General features: G+C 43.1%; 1 protein-coding gene across 2 annotated transcripts; it reads right to left on the reverse strand.

Moving 5' to 3' along the window:
- Positions 1 to 287: 287 nt before the first annotated feature.
- On the reverse strand, positions 288 to 22,435 carry LOC112234353 (LON peptidase N-terminal domain and RING finger protein 1). 2 transcript variants are annotated; one of them, XM_042329768.1, is made up of 11 exons: positions 21,661 to 22,435; positions 16,333 to 16,448; positions 13,373 to 13,495; positions 11,070 to 11,285; positions 10,549 to 10,774; positions 9,744 to 9,961; positions 9,404 to 9,525; positions 8,907 to 9,065; positions 5,421 to 5,583; positions 4,736 to 4,888; positions 288 to 2,370 (listed from the first exon to the last, which is right to left on the reverse strand). In XM_042329768.1, exons 1-11 carry the CDS (start codon positions 22,301 to 22,303, stop codon positions 2,212 to 2,214), a joined length of 2,298 nt encoding a protein of 765 aa, XP_042185702.1. In that variant the 5' UTR covers positions 22,304 to 22,435; the 3' UTR covers positions 288 to 2,211. The 2 variants fall into 2 exon arrangements, with proteins under 2 accessions (XP_042185702.1, XP_042185701.1); XM_042329767.1 differs by having other exon boundaries at positions 10,549 to 10,777.
- Between the last annotated feature and the right edge of the window lie 946 nt (positions 22,436 to 23,381).

The raw sequence follows: 23,381 nt of genomic DNA on the forward strand, positions 1-23,381 counted from the left end.
ACAATAAAACTGATTTAAGCAATGCAGCAGAGGACGAAGGGTGAGTTATGAAACACGACTACTTTTACATCGCTCTTGCATAGCAGTGGTGAGTCTATGTCGCCACCTTGTGGAAACATTCGAAACGACCGATTGAACAGATTGTACTGAATGTACCAATCATTTCCAGATGACGTAACACCCAATGCATAATAACACTGGCATCGGATGGTTACATTGACAAATGGGTTACATTCATGGGTTACATTTAGTCCATACGTTAACATAATACCACTTGAGGCTTCAAGTTGAAAAAAACGAGTTAATTTATTATTGAAAATTGATAACTTAAAACATTTGAGAAAAAAAAAGCATGATCTGTCCAAAAACAAAATGATTTAAAACAAAACAAAGCCGCGACTTGACATACATTATACACACCGTGAACGATTCGGGCCATGAGGCGGCTGAAGAAAAGACAAATAATTAATACAAATATCATAATTACTAGTACGGCAACAGGAATGCTAACCAAGGCGTCACACTGTGCCATTCAAAGCAAAAATGCTAAAAATGGTATAAGGCAAAAATTTGTCTGCGAAATCGACCACCATAGATATATTCACCTATATTAGTCCTTTTTCCCGACAAAAGGCAGGCGACTGCTTTTTACTTGACAACAGGGTGACCTTTAACCCTTGCAGTGCGGAACACAGAAAATTGTATAGTGTTGTTTCTTTCTCCTTTTTACTGCGTCAAAATATTGCAAGTTCCCCTTTTGTGATTTTGTACATACAAACATACTGTCAAAATATATATTTAAATATCTGTCCTTAAAAATGACTTCAGTTTACATTGAATTTAAACAGGAAGTTGGAACTTTTGAGAGAGACAGGAAATACAACACTCGAGTCACATGGATGACTTTGAGGTTTCTCAAGAATCGATAACTCGGAATGGGAAACATCCCTAACGCCAAATCAAAGACTAAAGCTGTCGGGATTCAAGAGGTTCCGTTATCCACTGAGAAACGACAACAAAACCACAGAGTAACGTATCATTGGAAGTCTGGATTTTTTTGGGGAGTTATGCCTCGTTTTCAGCGAAGAAAAAAACAACAGTTAAGAGAACAGAGGTTGGGAGCGTTGCGAGACCACAGTCCCACATCTGTAGCTATACTACAGACCGGACAAAATGGCTGCCAAAAAGGGTTTTCTTTCTGAAGTCTTGGAAGAAAACAAAAAATGGATGAAAAAGTATAAACTTGGAGACATTAATAATAAAAAAAGGGGGAAGCTCTCTTTTTCACCAGGGTCCACTGCTGCTCGGTGGCAGCGGTGAAGGAAGATGTGCATTTAGTAGACAGTGAAGTGACAGAGGGCCTTACTGCTCAGAAGAGTAAGATTCACACTTTTTTGTTTTTGTTGTTGGAAGGCTACACCATCCCACTTGTTGGGCTTTGTAGTAAGCAATTCTAAGTAACCCCCTCCCTCCATTTGTTACCACCAACCTTCTACAATTCATCCACCCAACCCCCTCTCTCTGTCTGACTCAATTTCAGCATTTGGGATTTGCACAGAAGCACGGCCCACCCATAGAAACAAACACACACACATACACACTCCCTTCTACCATCAACAGTGGCCGAATCGAGACAGCGAGGCTGCATGGGTAGTCTTGAGCAGACAAGACAACGGAGACATCTCTTCACCAATCTCTCTCTCCCTTTCTTTCTCTCTCTGGTAACCAAGCAGACAGTAGCAGGTGTTGAGGGTGGCTGGTGCCACTGTTGAGTATAGACAGAAAGGCCTTTTTTTGTTTTCACCAACATCACACATACAGAGAGACAGAGAGACAGACAGAGACAGACAGAGAGAGACAGCGAGAGAGAGGAGGACCAGTTATTAGAATTCGGCCGATCACCTCAGCAGTCTGTGGCTTCTCGTCGATGTAGCTAGCTGGTGTGTGGCAGTTGTAGTGCTGCTAAAGCTAGCTGCTTATGTGACTGGGATCTTGCTGGTGTCTCAGAAGTGCTGTGTGATTCTGCCTTCTCAGGGAGATGTCTCATTGACGTCTCATGGATGTCTTGTGGCAGACGCCGCCTCAGCAGCACTGAAGAGCGAATTCCGATGCATGGAGACCTAGGATTCGGTTGTTTGATCTGGTATGGAGGTACATGGTGTCGGAACCAGGATGTCCGAAGTAGTTGTGGTCGGGTGGAGCTCTACTCTTCTACTCGTTGGGGATGCTCTGCAGGTAGGAGAGGATGTGCTGGATCTTGACCAGGCGTTCGCGCAGCGTGGTCATGGAAAGCACCGACAGCTGGTAGCGAGGGTCGATGGGCAGCACGGCCAGCAGCCACCAGCAGCAAGCCGGACCGTTGGGAGTCGCCTGGAGGAGAGGAGGAGAGGATATCACTGACCAGAAACATGATATCACTCACCTAAAACAATGGGTTGACAATGGACAGAGAATGGCTTGTTGGCTATTGTTTTGTTTTTTTGCTGGGCCACAGAAGAATTCAAAAAGGCTTTAAGGGATAGGATTAAACAGTATCATCATGACTTCACCTTGCCATTTGAAAGACTAGGTGGAATAATTGCCATATTGGATACACCTATTCAGTCATTTCAGATCTGTAAAGGAACTTGAGAGTAGAGGCTAGCGAGTCAGCCGGAGTTCAGTACATGCCTTGCGTCAGACAGGTATGATGGAGACGCTTCAGATCTACAAGATAGTCGTAACTCATTCAGAGAGTCGGCATCTTAAATGAGTTGTTCTATAATTGAGCCAAGTATCTCAGATAAATGACTGACGTGGTGAATTGGCTTGCATCCAAAGCAGCCTCAACCTAATCTGCCACTTATTGGATGTTGCTATGTCAGAGTTACATGTTGTTTATAATAAACTGGGTGGTTCGAGCCCTTAATCCTGATTGTCTGAAAGCTGTGGTATATCAGACCATATGCCACGGGTATGACAAAACATGTATATTTAGGAACACACACAAACACAAGCAGCGGAAATGTAATCTAATCTTGACTATGGTTCATCCCCGGACACTCATCATTAATCCTAGTATCTCCATGCAAAAGTATTCATCCCCCTTGGCATTTTTCCTATTTTGTTGCATTACAACCTGTAATTTAAATATATTTTAATTTGGATTTCATGTAATGGACATACACAAAATAGCCCAAATTGGTGAAGTGAAAAAAATTACTTGTTGAATGAAAAGTGGTGTGTGCATATGTATTCACCCCCTTTGCTATGAAGCCCCTAAAAAAGATCTGGTGCAACCAATTACCTTCCGAATTCCCATAATTAGTTAAATAAAGTACACCTGTGTGCAATTTTTTTATTTAACTAGGCAAGTCAGTTAAGAACAAATTCTTATTTTCAATGACGGCCTAGGAACAGTGGGTTACTGCCTGTTCAGGGGCAGAATGACAGATTTGTACCTTGTCAGCTCGGGGGTTTGAACTTGCAACCTTCCGGTTAGTAGTCCAACGCTCTAACCACTAGACTACCCTGCCGCCCCTGCCACCCTGCCGCCCCAATCTAAGGGTCACATGATCTCAGACCTGTTCTGAAAGGCCCCAGAGTCTGCAACACCACTAAGCAAGCGGCACCATGAAGACCAAGGAGCTCTCCAAACAGGTCAGGGACAAAGTTGTGGGGAAGTACAGGTCAGGGTTCGGTTCTAAAAAATATCTGAAACTTTGAACATCCCACAGAGCACAATTAAATCTATTATTAAAAAATGGAAAGAATATGGCACCACAACAAACCGGCCAAGAGAGGGCCGCCCACCAAAACTCAAAGACCAGGCAAGGAGGGCATTAATCAGAGAGGCAACAAAGAGACCAAGGATAACCCTGAAGGAGCTGCAAAGCTCCACAGCGGAGATTTTAGTATCTGTTCATAGGACCACTTTAAGCCGTACACTCCACAGAGCTGGGCTTTACGGAAGAGTGGCCAGAAAAAAAGCCATTGCTTAAAGAACAAAATTACAATGGCCCTAAGCATACTGCTAAAGCAACACTCGAGTGGTTTAAGGGGAAACATTTAAATGTCTTGGAATGGCCTCGTCAAAGCCCAGACCTCAATCCAATTGAGAATCTGTGGTACGACTTAAAGATTACTGTACACCAGTGGAACTCATCCAACTTGAAGAAGCTGGAGCGGATTTGCCTTGAAGAATGGGCATCCTCAAAGTGGTAGGCATGTTGTGTAAATCAAATCATACAACCCCCCCCAAAAAAAAAAATCTATTTTAATTCCAGGTTGGTAAGGCAACAAAATAGGACAAATGCCAAGGGGGGTGAATACTTTCGCAAGCCACTTGAACATTCCATCAAAATGCTATGCCTCCATTGGATATTGCGCATCCAATGTTGTGTGTGTGTGTGTCTGTGTGTGTGTGTGTGTGTGGTATAGAGGGTGAGGGGATGTTGTAAGGACACTCTGGAGGATAGTGACATAACACCTTCCTCCAGAGGATGAGTTAAGAATTACCCACAATGATCTCTTCTAGAGCAGTGGAGCAACCATAGAAATAGATTATATTGCCAAGGGAGTGACACTGGAGGAAAGCCTGAAACAGCAAGGGACTAACTGAACTTATCCCGTAAGAAACAATCATATTAATATTCTGCTGCAAATTCTTTTGCTACAGTATGCCCTAATGAACGACCCTGGAGAAGGGGAGGGGGAACACTATATGCCGGGGGAAGAGATCTGGGTCTCAGCTCACCTGGATGTCGGGCTCTCTCTCGGGCATGGCGCCGAAGTGCTGAAGGATCTGGTGGCTGAAGCGGTTGTTGAGGTTCTGGAACCAGGTGTGCGCTTGTTCGTAAACGGCGTCGTGCAGCTGCTGCAGCTGTGTCAACTCCTCGCTGTCGCTCACCTGTCAATCAATCAATCAATTTATCTTAACCATACACGAGGGACATTAGGTTTGAAAGCAGGGTAGTCACGTGAAAATGAAAACTATACAGATCACAGTGTAGCATTCGCCAGAACACCACACTACCATAATGCATTAACAGATGGCCTCTGATAAACTAAAATACAAGTTTGTTTTTACATGAGACCTTTTAAATCAAAGGGTGAATAATGGAAAGTAGAATAATCTAAAGTAGATTATTCAAATTAAAATATTTGGCTAATTCAAGCTGTGCTAAAGTTGTGAGTGGGAGTTATATTAGAGGTATTCACACCAATGGAAAATGGATTCAAGTGTAATTTTCTCTATGCTTTTGTGTTTTTTATTGTATAATTTAGTATTATTTTGTCATCCTTTCTTTACAAATAAAAATCTAACCAAATGTGTGTGTATATATATATATATATATCCAAAAAATACAAAGAACAGAAACTCTCCATATAATAAAAACATCCCAAACAGTATTTTGGGGTCAGAGAACATGTGTTCTTACCCTGGTATCCTCCAGGTACTTGATGTCGGCGATGCAGTACCCATCCATCATCCCGCGGGTCAGCACCCGGAACCTCTTCCCTCCGACGGTGTCCACCACGGAACGCCCGTCTGGGAGGAAGTGGACACTCCGGATGATCAGCATACAGCCGTAGTCCACAAAACTGAAACGGGAACATTCTGAATCTTTGTTTGTTGTAATCATGTAGTCATTTGAAGGTGATTTTGCAAATGGCCTTTATTTCTAAATGTGTATTTATTATGGATCCACATTAACTGCTGCCAAGGCAGTGGCTACCCTTCCTGGGGTCTGGCAAAATTAAGGAAGTTCTACAATTTTTTAAAGATTACAATACATTCATTACAGAATTCACAACACACTAAGTGCGTGCCTTCAGGCCCATACTCCACTACCACATATCTACAATGCAAAATCCATGTGTGTGTATAGTACGTATGTTATCATGTGTGTGTATAGTGCGTATGTTATCATGTGTGTGTATAATGCGTATGTTATCATGTGTGTGTATAGTGCATATGTTATCATGTGTGTGTATAGTGCGTATGTTATCATGTGTGTGTATAGTGCGTTAGTTATCATGTGTGTGTATAGTGCGTTAGTTATCATGTGTGTGTATAGTGCGTATGTTATCATGTGTGTGTATAGTGCGTATGTTATCATGTGTGTGTATAGTGCGTATGTTATCATGTGTGTGTATAGTGCATATGTTATCATGTGTGTGTATAGTGCATATGTTATCATGTGTGTGTATAATGCGTATGTTATCATGTGTGTGTATAGTGCGTATGTTATCATGTGTGTGTATAGTGCGTATGTTATCATGTGTGTATAGTGCGTATGTTATCATGTGTGTGTATAGTGCGTATGTTATCATGTGTGTGTATAGTGCGTTAGTTATCATGTGTGTGTATAGTGCGTATGTTATCATGTGTGTGTATAGTGCGTATGTTATCATATGTGTGTATAGTGCGCATGTTATCATGTGTGTATAGTGCGTATGTTATCATGTGTGTGTATAGTGTGTATGGTGCGTATGTTATCATGTGTGTGTATAGTGCGTATGTTATCATGTGTGTATAGTGCGTATGTTATCATGTGTGTGTATAGTGCGCATGTTATCATGTGTGTGTATAGTGCGTATGTTATCATGTGTGTATAGTGTGTATGTTATCATGTGTGTGTATGGTGTGTATGTTATCATGTGTGTGTATAGTGCGTATGTTATCATGTGTGTGTATAGTGTGTATGGTGCGTATGTTATCATGTGTGTGTATAGTGCGTTAGTTATCATGTGTGTGTATAGTGCGTATGTTATCATGTGTGTATAGTGCGTATGTTATCATGTGTGTGTATAGTGCGTATGTTATCATGTGTGTGTATAGTGCGTATGTTATCATGTGTGTATAGTGCGTATGTTATCATGTGTGTGTATAGTGCGTATGTTATCATGTGTGTATAGTGCATATGTTATCATGTGTGTGTATAGTGCGTATGTTATCATGTGTGTGTATAGTGCGTATGTTATCTGGTGTGTGTATAGTGCGTATGTTATCATGTGTGTGTATAGTGCGTATGTTATCATGTGTGTGTATAGTGCGTATGTTATCTGGTGTGTATAGTGCGTATGTTATCATGTGTGTGTATAGTGCGTATGTTATCATGTGTGTGTGCCTTATGTTTGTGTCTCTTCACAGTCCCCGATGTTCCATAAGGTGTATTTTTACCTGCTTTTTAAATCTTATTCTACTGCTTGCATCAGTTACCTGATGTGAATTAGAGTTCCACGTAGACATGGCTCTATGTAGTACTGTGCGCCTCCCATAGTCTGTTCTGGGACTTGGAGATTGTGAAGAGACCTCTGGTGGCTTGTCTTGTGGGGTATGCATGGGTGTCTGAGCTGTGTGCTCGTATTTTAAAAACAGACAGCTCGGTAGCTTCAGCTTGTCAACACCTCTTACAAAAACAAGTAATGAGGAAGTCAATCTCTCTTCCACTTTGAGCCAGGAGAGATTGACATGTATGTCATTAACGTTAGCTCTCCGTGTACTTTTAAGGGCCCGGCCCGTGTTGCCCTGTTCTGAGCCAACTGCAATTTTTTTCCAAGTCCCTCTTTGTAGTTCAGGTGCGACAAAACCAGGGCCTGTAGGACCTGCCTAGTTGATAGTGTTGTTAAGGCAGAGCAGCGCTTTAATTATTATTATTAAAGTTGCATATATACATTTAGCAGGCGCTTTCATGAAAAGCGACTTAATCATGCCTGCATACATTTTACGTATGAGTGGTCCCAGGAATCAAACCAAATATCCTGGCGTTGCAAGCCCCATGCTCTACCAACTGAGCTAAAGAACACCATAAATATATTGCATATGGTCGTTGCAGAGTCAAATCAGACAGCCATTCAAAGCATTGTGAAAAGTTACCGGCTCATTGTGAGCAGTCAATTACAGTGATTGGTCAATGGCCTATTTTGTTTAACCTCTACAGGATCAGTGCCCCCCCTCTGGGTAAGGTTGAGCTAACGTGTGCTAGTGTGATTAGCATGATGTTGTAAGTAACAAGAACATTTCCCAGGAAATAGACATATCTGATACGGGCAGAGAGTTTAAATACATGTTAATCTAACTGCACTGTCCAATTTACATGAGCTATTACAGTGAAAGAATACCATGCTATTCTTTGAGCTAAAAAGTGCATAGTTATGTACTTGGAAATGTATCAATAAACCAATTAGGCATATTTGGGCAGACTTGATACAACATTTTGAACAGTAATGCAATGGATCATTAGATCAGTCTAAAACTTTGCACATACACTACTGCCGTCTAGTGGCCAAAATCTAAATTGCGCCTAGAATCCTAAATCATATAATTAACTTTCTCTTGCATTTCAAAGATGATGGAACAACTTTTTAGGGGGAGAAAATGCATGTTTTTTTCTTTGTATTATCATTTACCAGATCTAATGTGTTATATTCTCCTATATTAATTTCACATTTCCACAAAGTGTTTCCTTTCAAATGGTATCAAGAATATGCATATCCTTGCTTCAGGTCCTGAGCTACAGGCAGTTAGATTTGGGTATGTCATTTTGGGGGAAAAAGTGAACTTTCACAGGGCCATTGCATAGTCAAGTCAAACGTCAGCATTCAACTCATTTGTGAGAAGGTATAGTAGCCTAAGGCATCTTGAAAAATGTAAATATTAGCATATATATGCTTAAATCGTTTTATTTCCCCATCAGGAGGATGCTTCAAAGTTGGATTTGATATTCAGTCAAAATCCTATTAGCTAGTAGTTTCATAATTCCTCTGTCTGTCTGTCTCTCTCGGGTGAGGTGACAGAAGGTGACACATTAGTGCGCAGCAGATTGGTGAGTGTGCATTTGAGTGAGTGTTTTATGTGCAAATGTGTGCGTGCTGGCCTAGGTGCTTGTATCGGGTGCCACTGTGCCTACCACTGTGCCTACCCTTTCTGAGCGTCGTTGATGCACATCCCAAACTGGCGCGTGCCGGCCTCCATGCAGCGGCGGATCATGAGACGGTAGCGCGGTTCGAAGACGTGCAGGGGACACGGCACGGTCGGGTAGGCCATGGTGCACACAAAGATGGGCACCTTCTTCATCAGGCTGCGGAGAAAGAGAGAGAGTTAAGAATGATGCTAAGACACTCGAGCATCTCTCACAAGTGAAGTGATTCAAATGTGACATATGCATTCCAAAGATGATGTAAAAATAGATCAACAGAATTCATTCGAACAGTCAGTGCTTAACATTAGGTGAACCTGTCTGCTGTGTGTTTTGCAGGTTTTCCGTTTTCATGTTTAAAAAAAATAAAAAGTAGGACAACAGGGAGAAAGAAAGACAAGGGTTCAGAGAGAAGGCAGAAAGCCATAGCAGTACAACTACCAGAATGGACATTCTAGGTTCATTTTATGACAGAATGATATGTCGGGAGGACAACTCACTCTGCGAGCTCTTGGGTCTCCTCCAGGTGAGTCCTCTGCCGTTCTGACTGCTCCTTAGACAGGTACTGCTTTATCACTCGGTCCAACACACTGGTGACTGTGTACTTCCTGGCTGCCAGATACTGGGGGGAGATTAAGGTTTTCTTTTTGAGGACATGTCATTTAAGAAGAGGTCTTCCCCAAGTTAATTGTCTTAGGCCTTGTCCCAAATGGCATCATGTTCCCTATTTAGCGCACTGCTTTTGACCAGAGCCCTATTGGCCCTGGTCAAAAATAGTGTACTATATAGGGAATAGGATGCCATTTGAGTTGGTGGTGGTTGGTGGTAGTGTCCTCTTACCTCTTTCAGACTCTCCTTGCAGAGAGGACACTGGGGAGTGTGGTCCAGACAGCGCTCCAGACAGTTTTTACAGAAGGTGTGACCGCACGGCGCGGTCACTGGCTCGTAGAACAATCTAAAGCAGAGGGAACACTCCAGGTCGTTGGGGTCCAGTAGGTCTCTGGGTACGACTCTGTGAACTCGGGCTGAGGCTCCCTGGCTCGACGCACCACAGGCCACTACAGAGGAAGCGACAGGAGAATGTCAAGCACTTCACACGCGCACACACACACACAAGTACGCAGACAGACGCATACAAACACAGACACAGCAAAGGTACCTGGCAATGGCTAATGGGACCGTTGCTAATTGGTACTGTGGCGGTTGCGGCTCTGCCACTGATATAGAGGGAATGCATATTTTAGCTGCTTTCACCCAGGAATAATCCCATTTAAAACAATATAAAGAGCCAGCACTCCAGCTAAACCAGGGGTTCCACAACTGGCGGCTGAATTTGGGCCGCGGCTGGTTTTATTTGGCCCGCGGGTGGGTGTATATGGTCCTCAAAGTGTTCGAAGACCCCCCCACCCCCCAAAAAACATGATCATATACAAATGTAAGCAAGGTTTGAAATAGTCAGCTTTAGTCAGACACTATATCCATTTGGGCTCCTTGCGGTCAATTTGCCGTCTACAATTTGGGGCCCCCCCCCCCAACCATCCGCTCAAGAAAAGAAAACGTTCCACCGCTGAATCCAGTTGACGATCCCTGAGCTAAACTACTCCCTTTCTAATTACGACATACTAGCAGCAGTCTTGATTCCTACCTCCTTGTTTCTTGTGCTTGCTCCCGTGGCTGTAGATGACGTGGGGTCCACCCTCGGAGAACGTCAGCTTCCGCTTCAGCAGCACGCCTTTCTCCTGGTCCCCCAGCTGGGGTGCGGAGCAGACGCGTTTAAGACCCTCATCCACGCCGCCCGGCCTCGGCCCGTGGGCTCGCATCGAGTGAGCGCGGCCGAGGCCCGAACGCTCCAGGCTCCCTGAGCGACCCGGCTTCTGGTACGGAAAGAGAGGAGGGGGGGAGGAGAAGCGAGAGAGAGAGAGAGAGAGAGAAAAGAAAGAATTAGAATGTTAAAAGGAGTGTTAGACATTGTTGATGCATTTTAACTGAACAAACACCTAAAAAATATTAAAACATTGACTTTGGAAACTTTGAAGGCACCCTAGTGGTTCAGGGCTTTTTATTTATTTTTCCTTTTATTTAACTAGGCAAGTCAGTTAAGAACAAATTCTTATTTACAACGACGGCCTACAGGGCTGTATCAAGCACACTGTCCAGTTAGCGTACCTCGTGCTGTGCGTCGGTGCTAGGGTGTGCCGAGGAGGTGCGAGCCTGGACTTGGTGCAGGGCAGAGTGTTTGGCTTCGGCCTGATGCTGTTGGGCTCTGGCCTCGGCATCCGCTACCGGAATCTTACTACGCAGGCGAGGCGATGTGCTCTGCGCCGTCTCCCTCAGACCCACCTTCACGTTCTCGCCGGCCGGAGACAGCAGGTCGCACAGTATCTGTGATACACATTGCGTTAGCCATAAGAGCAGTCAACTGGATATTTTTTATTTTAAAATTTAAATCAGACAAAAATGGCAGAACAGGAGCAAAGTTCACTTAAATGCAGAAAAGTGGCTGGCCAAGACTGGGAGTGACCACAGGCCCAGTCTGCCTTCCTGTATATTTAGATCTAGAAAAATGTACTTGTCTAGAAAAATGTACTTGTCTAGAAAAATGTACTTGTCTAGAAAAATGTACTTGTCTAGAAAAATGTACTTGTGGAAATATGCCTTTGGCTTCACAATAACATGATTGACGTTAAATCTGCAGTAAAGTTCACTTGTAGGAAAGAAACACGTGTTTGTTGTTGCACCAGCTCGGTCACTCTCCTTCCACCCAATCCCTCTCCTCCTATATATATCAACGTTTCATTTCCTGCTCACGGCCCTGTATCTTCTCTTTCTCCCTTTTATCTTCTGTGTTTTCACCTTCTTTCGCTCTCTCAGAGTCCATTTACGTGTTATTAGACGCTGACGAACAACCCGGGCCCCGCTCCAATCCATATAAATCTATCTAATCCACATCCACTCCGCTGTACTCCCAGACACACAACATGTCCACCTTTGTATCTGCTAACCTGGTGCCCGTCCAGGATCACAAGAAGGATCATTTATGTTTACATCAGCATTTAAAAGGGAGATGTTTTAGGACCTTGTGATGTAGGCTACTCACTGTACTATACGAGTTAAAGAAAACAGAAACACACCTTTGCTGAGGCACCCAGACACAAACATCACACACAGACAAATCCCATATAGCTCTTTCCCATCAAACTTCGAGAGCAGGTTTCAGACAACACCCTTCTTGAGCAGAAAGAGAAGCCATTTGCATTCAACTATACTCAAACCAATCAAAGTTCCTCTTACAGAGTGAAACAAGAAGAATGCACATCCACACATCAACGACGCGACCAAAGAAACGCCTACTTTCTCACAACCCAGAGTATTATACCCTAACATTTAACGCAGCCTGGGAGACCCTGTCAGCGATGGTGATCGGACAACGGTCCACGGTTCCGTCACAGTACTTTGTCTTGGTCCCGAATTACACCCCCGCGCCCTACATAGCGCACTACTTTTGACCAGAGTACATAGACCAAAGTCCCCGTAGGTCTCTGGTCAAAACGGAAAGGGTGCCATTTGGGATGAAGCCTTTGACTAATTGGGGTTAAATGTCATGACAGGAGGGGAGAGTCACGAGGGCTGACCCACTGGGAAGTAAAACCTCAAAAACATGGGAGTCTTCGCTGGGATGTTGTGTTGAGGGGAGGGGGATAGATTTTTACCGCTTTATTTTAACTGAGACACGATAGTAATTAGTGACTACAGCATAAATAACCGCTACCCCAAGACTTACTTCTTCGTCGTGGGGATTCAATTGTAATTGTAATGAATACCATAAAGCCCCAACTGTCGCCAAGTCCTTTCATAGCACATACCAAACAGATACAGAGGTATTAGGAAAATAAATGTCACCAAAAAAAGAGTGTCAAAGCGATGGATAGGCATAACTACGCCCATTCCAACTCTTATTCAGCAGGGTGTACTACGGAAAAGAAATATGCTCACTGCGCTCTGAACTTCAACTCAGTCTGACAGGTGATTCATCGCGGAAGCATAGCTCGCGGCGAATCGTCGTCACCACGTTTTCCGTCACCCGCAAAAAAAACAGCTGCTTTTCTCTGCAAGCCCAATATGTTCCATCTCTCACGCAAGCGCCTTACGACCTAATTCCATTAGGCCAATGCCGAGGATAATAACCTAGGCTAGGCTATCAGCGAAGGAATGCACAGTGTTCCTTTTCATGGATGGTAGGCAAATCAGTGCCGGGAAACGCTTGGCTTAAGTAAGACAAAAAAGGAGAACTCAGAGAGCGCCTGGCTCCTTATGAAACGGACTGTGGCGCTAAGGGGGTCTAGACTTTGGCTCAAAGAAAGGCATTGAGAAGATGCAATATCTCCTTGCTTTCTTGCACTCAAGTCAAGTCCCAAAGCAAATGACTTCAACAACACCACCACCACTCTCCCTCCAACTCCTTCTCTCACATTTTCCACCTCTCGTTTGGCCAGGGTGAAGTCCTCATCCAGGGCTAGACAGTGGAGGAAAACCTGCAACGAGTCGTCAACCTGGCCCATGTCCTGGAGCACCTTGGCCTTCCAGTAGAAACCCTGGGAGAGAGAGAGAGAGAGAGAGTGTGAGACAGGGGGGACGGGGAGGTTATAAAGAGCACAAGACTTCCAGTGGAGAGAGGGAGAGATAGGTTACGTCGCTGCATTTCAACTGGACAATACTGTATTTGAGCGACAGCCAGAGGGTGAACCGCTAGAGAGAACGGTAGAGAGATGAGAGAGAGAGTGACAAGAGAGAGAGAGAGAGAGAGAGAGAGAAGGGACCCTAGTTAGAACACAATGCAGGTAGCCTGACAACATGAATCAACATTGACCTGAATCACTCAACATCAATTCAGTTTTTTTCAGGCTTCACTGGATAGGATTAACATACATTGCAAAAATTCCTAACCCCTTTTGGTCCTGAACCTGTTTGTCTTCCTCTCTAGGGGAGGCATGACTCTTGCTCTAGCCTAGTTTGCTAAATTACACATTACCAACAAAATCAGCAGTTATGCGAAATAGAAATTGAAATAAAAGGTGTACCCTGTGTGGCTACTAGCTTGGGCCTTTATGTTTATCCCCAACTATATATTTCTACCTCTTCAACTAACCTCTCACCATTAAGAAGAACAGGGGAGGTTTAGCATGCCTTGTGGGTATGATCTTTGACCCTCTTAACTTTCACACTCGTCATTATTCACAATTCATTCAGGGTTATCTGTAATCATGGTAGCATCCACGTTAATGTAGAAGGGTTTAGAAACGTATTATATTCTTATTTACAATAAAAGTCCTTCCAAAATGACACAATACACTATTTACCATTCGTTTCTACTGGGTACAAAATCATCTGAAACACAACCAAAACGGGACCAAATAATGGGACCAAATACTGAACTTTGACTACTTTATTTACAAGGTTATTTAGGGGTCTCAATAATTGTGACCGTTACCTTTTTGAGAAATATGATTTGTTAAAACAAAATCTCTTTCTCTAAGCAATTGCATTAGCCTCACGGATTACCCCGGTACTGCTGCTCATTCCGTGCACCAGCTCGGGAGGTCTACGTCACCGGCCTTCTAGGCGTCACCGAACTGTTGTTTCATTATGCACACCTGGCTCCCATTTCCCCAGACTGGCAATTGTATACATGAGCCCTCTGTTCACCATTGTCTTGTCGGTTATTTTTTTCCACATGTCCGTTGGTCTTGTGAGTACCTGTGCTTTGTGGTTTCGGCTTTCGTACTGCGTGTATTGTGTACTCGTTATTATTGTATTGTTATTACGGGTGTGTTGTTATTACGGGTCTCGTCCCGTGTGTTGTTATTACGGGTCTCGTCCCGCGTGTTGTTATTACGGGTCTCGTCTGTTATTACGGGTCCCGTGTATTGTGTTGTTATTACGGGTCTCGTCCAGTGTATTGTTATTACGGGTCTCGTCCCGTGTAGTGTATTGTTATTACGGTCTCGTCCCGTGTATTGTTATTACGGGTCTCGTCCCGTGTATTGTTATTACGGGTCTCGTCCCGTGTATTGTTATTACGGGTCTCGTCCTGTGTATTGTTATTACGGGTCTCGTCCCGTGTATTTATTAGAGGTTTAACCTCGCTCTTTTGTTTGGGTTTACATCCCTGTGTTTTTGTACACGTGTTTGTTTTGGGCTTCGTCCCTTTTCATGGCATGTTGCGTTTTTGGGTGGAGTATTAAAACCCACTTTTACGTACTCCTGCGCCTGTCTCCAATCATTTAAACAACGTGACAATTAGTATAAAATATTATAATTTACCAATTTTTCGGCACATACAATATAGCTAAGTATTTTCATTATTTTATACAGTCATTATTGCTCATCTTTATCAAGGGTATCAATAATTTCAGACCCCACTGTATATTTCCACAGTTTGGAATAATACTGTGAAATTATGAAAATTGTGATCCACTAAAAGGGCAATAAGAGCTGTTTGAAAAGACCGCCTGAAATTTCAGCCTTTGGTGAGATGGAGTTTTGGCCTGCCTGGTGACATCACTAGGCGGTAAATGAGACCAATAACAAAGCAAGTTTCAAACCTCTCTACCAATAACAGCTAGTTTTTCACCTCCCCAATCAAACCAATCCCAGACAGTCTTGGCAAAATTCTTGCTTTCTCTTTGCTAAGAATGTATTTCTTAAATTATTTTGGACCATGTTAAATTGAAAACAATCACAGTAACGTTCTTAATTGTTACCCAGAAATGATTTGATATTAAGATAAAAACATCTGGCATTGGACCATTTAAAACAGCTCAAGGTACAGTAAACATGAAGTGTGACCAAATGTGTAACAAATAAATGCACATCTCCCAAATGAGAGGCTCTGAACACTCAATCAAAAAAGGTTATGTAAAAGGAAAAAACAAATCAACCTTTGATACAGACAAAATGTCTAAAGGTATAGAAGGTTATACAGTAATATTCTATTAGAATTGATCAAGACTGAAAAATAGAATTAGAGGACATGGTGAACAATGCTGTTAATAGCGCTAAGATATCCTAGAATATATCCTACCGGTTCATATTCAAGATGGCCTGTTAACCCATTTAGACGTACTAACAGCTGGCTGAGCCTCTAATCAGCCTCCACTTTCCCTCCATGACGCCTCACACGGTGTAGTAAAGCGTGGCGGATATAATCGGAGCTGTAGACTTGAACTGTTTCAAAGTGCCCCAGGGTGCCTGGTAAGGACTAAGGATAATTATAGCGCTGGGGGAGCTGACAAGTGGATGAAGTAGGCCTCAGCAAACTTAACATTTCCAAAAACATTTGTTTTAATTTCCAACAAAAAAAGAGTTTTTTTTTTTTTCTTTCTCCACTTGTGTCCTACTGAACTCAACACACAGTTTCCCGCATTAGTACCTCTGCAGAGTGGGTGGAGCTAAGACAGAGTTCAGCGTCCTCCAGGGCCAATCGGTACTGCAGGAGCCCGGTGTAGGCCTTGACCCGTGACCACCGCACCGCCTCATCCCCAGGATCTGGAATAAAGGATGGAAGAATAAAGGAGGAGAGACAGATTATTTGATTTACAAAAAAACAGACCATTTCAGACAAAGACCATTTTACAAATATCTTTTGATCTGTCACCGAAGATGACCATAACTCCAGGGCGAAATATCAGTGTAATGAGAATTGCATACATTCAACATAATAGCAAATTATGATGGAATGAAAGCTTAGGCTACATCCATAAAATGGTTCATGTCAAACACATGACATGAAGACCTATAGACATTAAAACCAGGAGATAGTGAAGGCACTTACAATGCATTCGGAAAGTATTCAGACCCCTTCACTTTTCCCACATTTTATTACGTTACAGCCTTATTCTAAAATTGATTAAATAACCCCCCCCCCAATCTACACACAATACCCCATAATGACAAAGCAAAAACAGGTTTAGACATTTTTGCAAATGTACATAAGTATTCAGACCCTTTACACAGTACTTTGTTGAAGAACCTTTGGCAGTGATTACAGCCTCGAAACCATTATTTTCTGCAGATCCTCTCAAGCTCTGTCAGGTTTGGATGCAGTGCATTGCTGCACAGCTATTTTCAGGTCTCTCCAGAGATGTTTGATCAGGTTCAAATCCGGGCTCTGGTTGAGCCACTCCAAGGACATTGAGACTTATCCCGTAGCCACTTGTTGTCTTGGCTGTGTGCTTAGGGTCGTTATCCTGTTGGAAGGTGAACCTTTACCCCATTCTGAAGTCCTGAGCACTCTGGAGCATCAAGAATCTATCTGTAATATGCTCTGTTCATCTTTCCCTCGATCCTGACTAGTCTCCCAGTCCCTGCCGCTGAAAAAAATTCCCACAGCATGATGCTGCCACCACTATGCTTCACCGTAAGGGATGGTATTGGCCAGGTATACAGTGCCCGTCCCTGGTTTCCTCCAGACGTGACTATTCAGGTCAAGGAGTTCCATCTTGGTTTCATCAGACCAGGGAGGTCTGGAAGTCCTTCAGGTGCCTTTTGGCAAATTCCAGGCGGACTATCATGTGCCTTTTTCTGGGGACTGGCTTCCGTCTGGCCACTCAACCATAAAGGCCTGATTGGTGGAGTGCTGCAGAGATGGTTGTCCTTCTGAAAGGTTCTCCCATCTCCACAGAGGAACTCTGGAGCTCTGTCAGGGTGACCATCGGGTTCTGGGTAACCTCCCCGACCAAGAAAAAGTGAAAGGGTCTGAAAACTTTCTGAATGAACTGTACCTCATTCACATTTTCGTACGGAAAACTCCTGATGGCGCAAGAAGACGGAAATATTTGAATTTGAAGTGTGCCATATTGCTTAATGGGGCTGAATGACACCAAAAAATGTCTAAGGATCCTGGTCAAAGTGGCCGTAACTAGCAAAGGATGATGGTCGAAGTAGTCATTTTCATCCTGCCTGAGAGAGTCAACCCAACGCTGCCAGATGACGTCGGCGTCCACACCGGATACCACGTGACTACCACGTGCAATGAGCTTGCATGAGGTTGCTAGCCACCTCTTAGCCTGCCGGCCCTTGATTGGTCTGTGTCAGCACGTGACAAAATGGTCAGAATGGAACACTATTTAATGAAATATCTTGATTGGTAGCAAACTTTTAAAGAATTTACCACGGGGATCAAACTTGATCATAATAAACACATTTTAGAGACAAAAAATGGCCATTAAAAAAAATCTGGTCTGTTCTCGCAATCTTAATTTACATTCTAGGGCAGACCAGGGCTTTTTGCTACGCAGTAGCCGACCAGCAGAGCTCGTGACTTCACGCTCCAGACCGCACACAGGGGGTCTGTGAAGACTGACAATCCTGTCAAGGAGTAGACCTAGCCTATTTAAATGAATGATCCAAGGCATGACATTGGTCCGGACGGTGTTTTAAATCAGTCCAGAATTGGCGGCAGAGAGAAGCATCCTGCATTCTATAAATGTTACCATGAAGCTGAAAAAAAACTTTTGCAGTGTGAAGCTAATTTCCTGCGATTCTATGCATTTTGCAATGGCTATTTCTGTGTTCTTATGCTCAAACACTGTAACAAAATCAACAGGGACCCCAATCGGGAACCCTGGGCATATACCCTGCGTAGCATGTCAGTAAACCAGCCATTGGGGCAGCAGCGTAGCCTAGTGGTTAGAGTGTTGGACTAGTAACCGAAAGGTTGCAAGATTGAATTCCCGAGCTGACAAGGTACAAATCTGTCGTTCTTCCCCTGAACAAGGCAGTTAACCCACTGTTCCTAGGCCATCATTGAAAATAAGAATTTGTTCTTCACTGACTTGCCTAGTTAAATCAAATAAAAATACCAAAAATACTGGCAGCTAAATGAACACAGGGAATTCACTGTAGACCAGGTTAAGCTGCCCAGCTTTCAGTGGAGGTCATATACTAGGCCTATCTGGTCTTCTATGATAAATGTTCAAAATCATGTGCGTTGCTGGCAAGACAAGAGACACTATGACATCTTGTTTGCGGTCTTTTGGTGCAAGATGGGCCTCTCTGATTCTGAGCCTGCGGCTGGAGGTGACATGTCTCCAAAACACACAAGGGTTGCATCTCCATAGTTCCTCTCCCAGTCTCCTTTCCTTCACCCACACCGTCTCCTGTCCAGCATGACCCCTGGACAGGAGACACTGTCTGGTTTTATTTAACCTATCATGTCTTTGTCGACCAGTACAGAGGAAGGACAAGGTCTAGAAAACTAAGCCCCTTTAGACTATTGACATGCACCCCGGTGGGTTTTCCATTGCATGGGGGAAAAGACAGATTTCAATAATGACTGTGTGATTCACTTCACGACAAGCGGGATTACTCCATATTAGCTTATGTGCTTCAGGCTTGGCTAGCTCAGCAAGCCTCAGACAGAGACAGTGATGTCATAGCGGTGGCACCTCTAGTCTGGTTCTTGCCGCTCTGCGGCAGTGACTGACTGTGCCACAAGCGTGTGGGCCCCAAAACCAAAGTCACCTAGGCAAAGTCCTTAGCTGACCCAAAGTGCCACACTGGCTATGGGCTCTTACACTTGCTACAGTGTCCCACAGTTGCCAACATTTACGCCTTAAACAATGTTGAAAGATACTGGCATAACATTCCACCTCCAGACCTAACCATGTTCTTTGCGCTCAATTAGACGCAAATCAAAGAAAGTAGCGTTAGGCTACACTTATACGCAATAAGTGCTCATATATTTGTCATTGGCCAATGTATAACTTGTCAATTCTTTATTAACAAGTGAGATGGGTTTAATGTCAAGAGAGAGGGGAGCCTGTGCAGCTTGATGAGTTATCTTCAGTGACAGAGGGACAAGGGTCTTGGAGGTGACATAACATGACTGAGGCTACAAATACGAATAGCCAGCAGTCTGTTTCCTGTTTAGCAAATGTTTGCAATGATTGCCTGTGTGTCTTGCTTGTTTGATATGCTGTGCAGGCTATAGCTTCTGTTGCCCTTATGTTTACAATAGCATACCGTGTATATTACAATATATATATATATATACATACACACACACACACAAACATGTGCCATTAATACAGGTAACGAGTGGAGGACAGAGGAGCCTCTTAAAGAAGAAGTTACAGGTCTGTGAGAGCCAGAAATCTTGCTTGTTTGTAGGTGACCAAATACTTATTTTCCACCATAATTTGCAAATAAATTCATTAAAAATCCTACAATGTGATTTTCTGGATTTTTTTTCTCATTTTGTCTGTCATAGTAGAAGTGTACCTATGATGAAAATTACAGGCCTCTCATCTTTTTAAGTGGGAGAACTTGCACAATTGGTGGCTGACTAAATACTTTTTGCCCCACTGTATATATATATATATATATATATATATATATATAAATATATAAAAAACATATTCTAAAGAAACAACCTCTGCATACTTTGGTCTAATTGTGAGGTCAACATTACAAGAGATTGTTTGCCAATTTTTTTCTCCATGTAGCATGTTATTGTGCAAAGCATACTGCTCGTATAGGTGCTATTCGAATTCCGGAGAAGGCCTTCACATTATGGAGAGCATTGCCTTGGTTAGTATCTGTAACTGTTGATCTGATCGATTTTAGAATTATTTTCCAAGAATAAATTACTTTCCGAGAAGCTGAACCATCAAACAAGGCCTATGGCTGTCAAGGAGATTTTGAGGCAGGTTCGGTTTCAATTCGATTGTTACAAAATAATCACGTATTTTTTTTAAACTATCATTGTTAACATTAAATGCACTGTGGGTTGAATGCTGTAACACATAATAAAACAATAAATATCAAGTACCAAGATGTTAGTGACTGCCCATTACTTATTAACCATAAATTATTCACATTACTTTAATAAAATATTTAGGAGACTGAATGACAACTTTCAGGAAACTCTTAGGTATTTATGTTTTAAGTATAACTAATTGTATGTCTGGTGTCATTAAAACCTCAAGTAATCTATTAATTGAAGGAATCTAGACATAGCCTACACCAATGACTATAGACTTCCGTGCTGTCACTTTGTATTGCATTGACACACTCTGCACTTTTACTTTTCAGTGTCTTATGTACCAGTAGAGACTTGGCAACATACAGGTATAAACACGTTTGTTCCGTGGAAATGCAATCACGTGTACTGCATCGCCATGCCTTGATTGGGCAGCACATTTAGCCTTTTTTAGTATATTTTTCGGACTTCGGGAAATATTTGAGAGGGGACCAAACGTTATAAAATGATTGTTTGGCAAACCCAGCACGATCTCACAACCTGCCTTATGAAACTCGCTGCTTGTGCGCATGCCCAACTTACGACATTTCGTAACAGGGTGGCACATGGGTTACATCAGTGGCACAAAGGCTGCGTTCTCGCAGGTTACCCAATTCTGACATTTTTTTTCACTAATTGGTCATTTGACCACATCAGATATTTTTCTGATTTGATTGGTCAAAAGATCAATTTGTGAAAAAAAAGGGATGAGAATTGGGCTGCCTGTAAACGTAGCCAAAGGACCTACAGTCAAACACATGACAAGCGGGTACCCTTAATATTGGTCAGTGGAACTCCCCTTCCCTACTCTTCGATAATAAAGACCACAAATAGTAATAGGGAATGACTAAAATAACACTTTGTTTTCATGCTTTATCCTAAACGTCTCATCATAGCATATAAAACAAGGATGCGAAGTGACTGGTGGTCTCCACAAGCCTTTCCTCCCCGACTCACCAGATTCAATCACATCTGTTGCTAGTGATACGGCCTCCTCGAAATGTTTCCTTCTAGACAGGTCTTCAATTTCACTAATAGCTCTAGACCTTTTCAGCTCCTCGGGAAACCACTTTTCCAACAGTCCGAATAGAATCACATTCGTTTTAAGCTCCGTCGGCCTGCCTCCTACCTCGCTACACAGCTTGCATTTGGAGAGTAGCTGGTGTTGTAAACATCTTTTACAGTACGAATGTCCACAGCCGATAGTCACGGGCTCGCCTAGAAATCTATGACATTTCGGGCAGTCAAAAACGTCCTCCTCCCCGGCGATATCAATAATATGTGGCGTTCGTTCCGAAGGCGCCTCATCAATTTCCAGCTTTCTCTTAAAGTTGCGCAGAATACAATCCACTAAAGTGCTCATCTGCTCCGGCCCTACAGAACCATCTCTCAAGGCCATCGAGTAAACATAGATGGCTTCTTTGAGACGGTTTTCTGATGCCAGTGCATCGGCTTTTTGTAAAATAAGTATGTGGTTGTCGACATTGTCCTGCTCCTCGTCCCAGTCGTATTCTGGCTCAATGAAGAATATTTTTCTTTCTTCGACGGCGTCCTCTCCTTCGGGGTGTTGGACCGACATTGTAGGATAGATGATCTGCATACAATGTGTTCCGGTTATTATAAATATATTTTAAAAATGTGTTTAGCCATTGCTATAACCTACAACGTGTCTAGCTTATGTGCCAGTAGAGACTTGGCAACATACAGGTCTACTACACCCGTTTGTTACGTAAAAATGCGATCACGTGAACGGCATCTCAGTGCCTTGATTGGCCAGCGTGCCTCGATTACAAAACCTGAGTTTAGAAGTTTCATAACTACGAAAAGGGTCTGACGAAATGTGCGCAGACGCAGAGCGTAACACATTTGGCTATAAAGTAGAGGCGCGAACAGCTTTTCCCCCCTGTGCCAGCACTAAATAATGTAGTGGCGTCAGTTCAGCTAAACCTAGGGAATGGCAAAGTGGGGTGAGGTGGGTTGGGGTGATTTCAAAGCTTCCACTGAGTTTTGGGTAAGTTGAAGCTCATTTAGGGCTACTGCAGTTCTACACAATTTAAAAACACTAAAATGGTATTTTGGAGAACAGCAAAAACAAACAAAAATGTCTTAAGCCATTAATTACCACCTCAATATAAGGTTTAAAGGTTCGTGGAACGGTGTGTACAAGGTTAGCTACACAACCTCATCATAAATTGATTAATTTACTTTTGGAACGCCACGCACGCTATCAAATAACAACAAGGCCGACTTTAAATATCAATGTGAAAGCAACCGATGCATAAAACAGTTGACAGGGAAGGAAAACTATGACAGATACATTCTGCACATGTATTGAAATAAAATGCATACATCAGAGGACTTAAGCCGACTCAGGCCTACCGTTCGAAAGGGATGCATGAAGAAAAACAACTCGACCAAATAATGACGAAACTCACGAAATACAAAAGGAAAATCTACACATGATTCAGCACTGCTGAGTGGACTGCGCCTCCGGACAGGTGGTCATAGTGGAACTCCGTGGTGTGGTGCTGAATGGACTGCGCTTCCGGACAGGTGGTCATAGTGGAACTCCGTGGTGTGGTGCTGAATGGACAGCGCCTATGTTCAGTTGCCAGCTATAGACTTTTTTCCCTTTATGTGCCCATATACATTTCGGGGCACAGTTAGGTAGCCTAAAA

The sequence above is a fragment of the Oncorhynchus tshawytscha genome, linkage group LG11, assembly GCF_018296145.1.
Source record: "Oncorhynchus tshawytscha isolate Ot180627B linkage group LG11, Otsh_v2.0, whole genome shotgun sequence".
Classification (NCBI taxonomy): domain Eukaryota; kingdom Metazoa; phylum Chordata; class Actinopteri; order Salmoniformes; family Salmonidae; genus Oncorhynchus; species Oncorhynchus tshawytscha.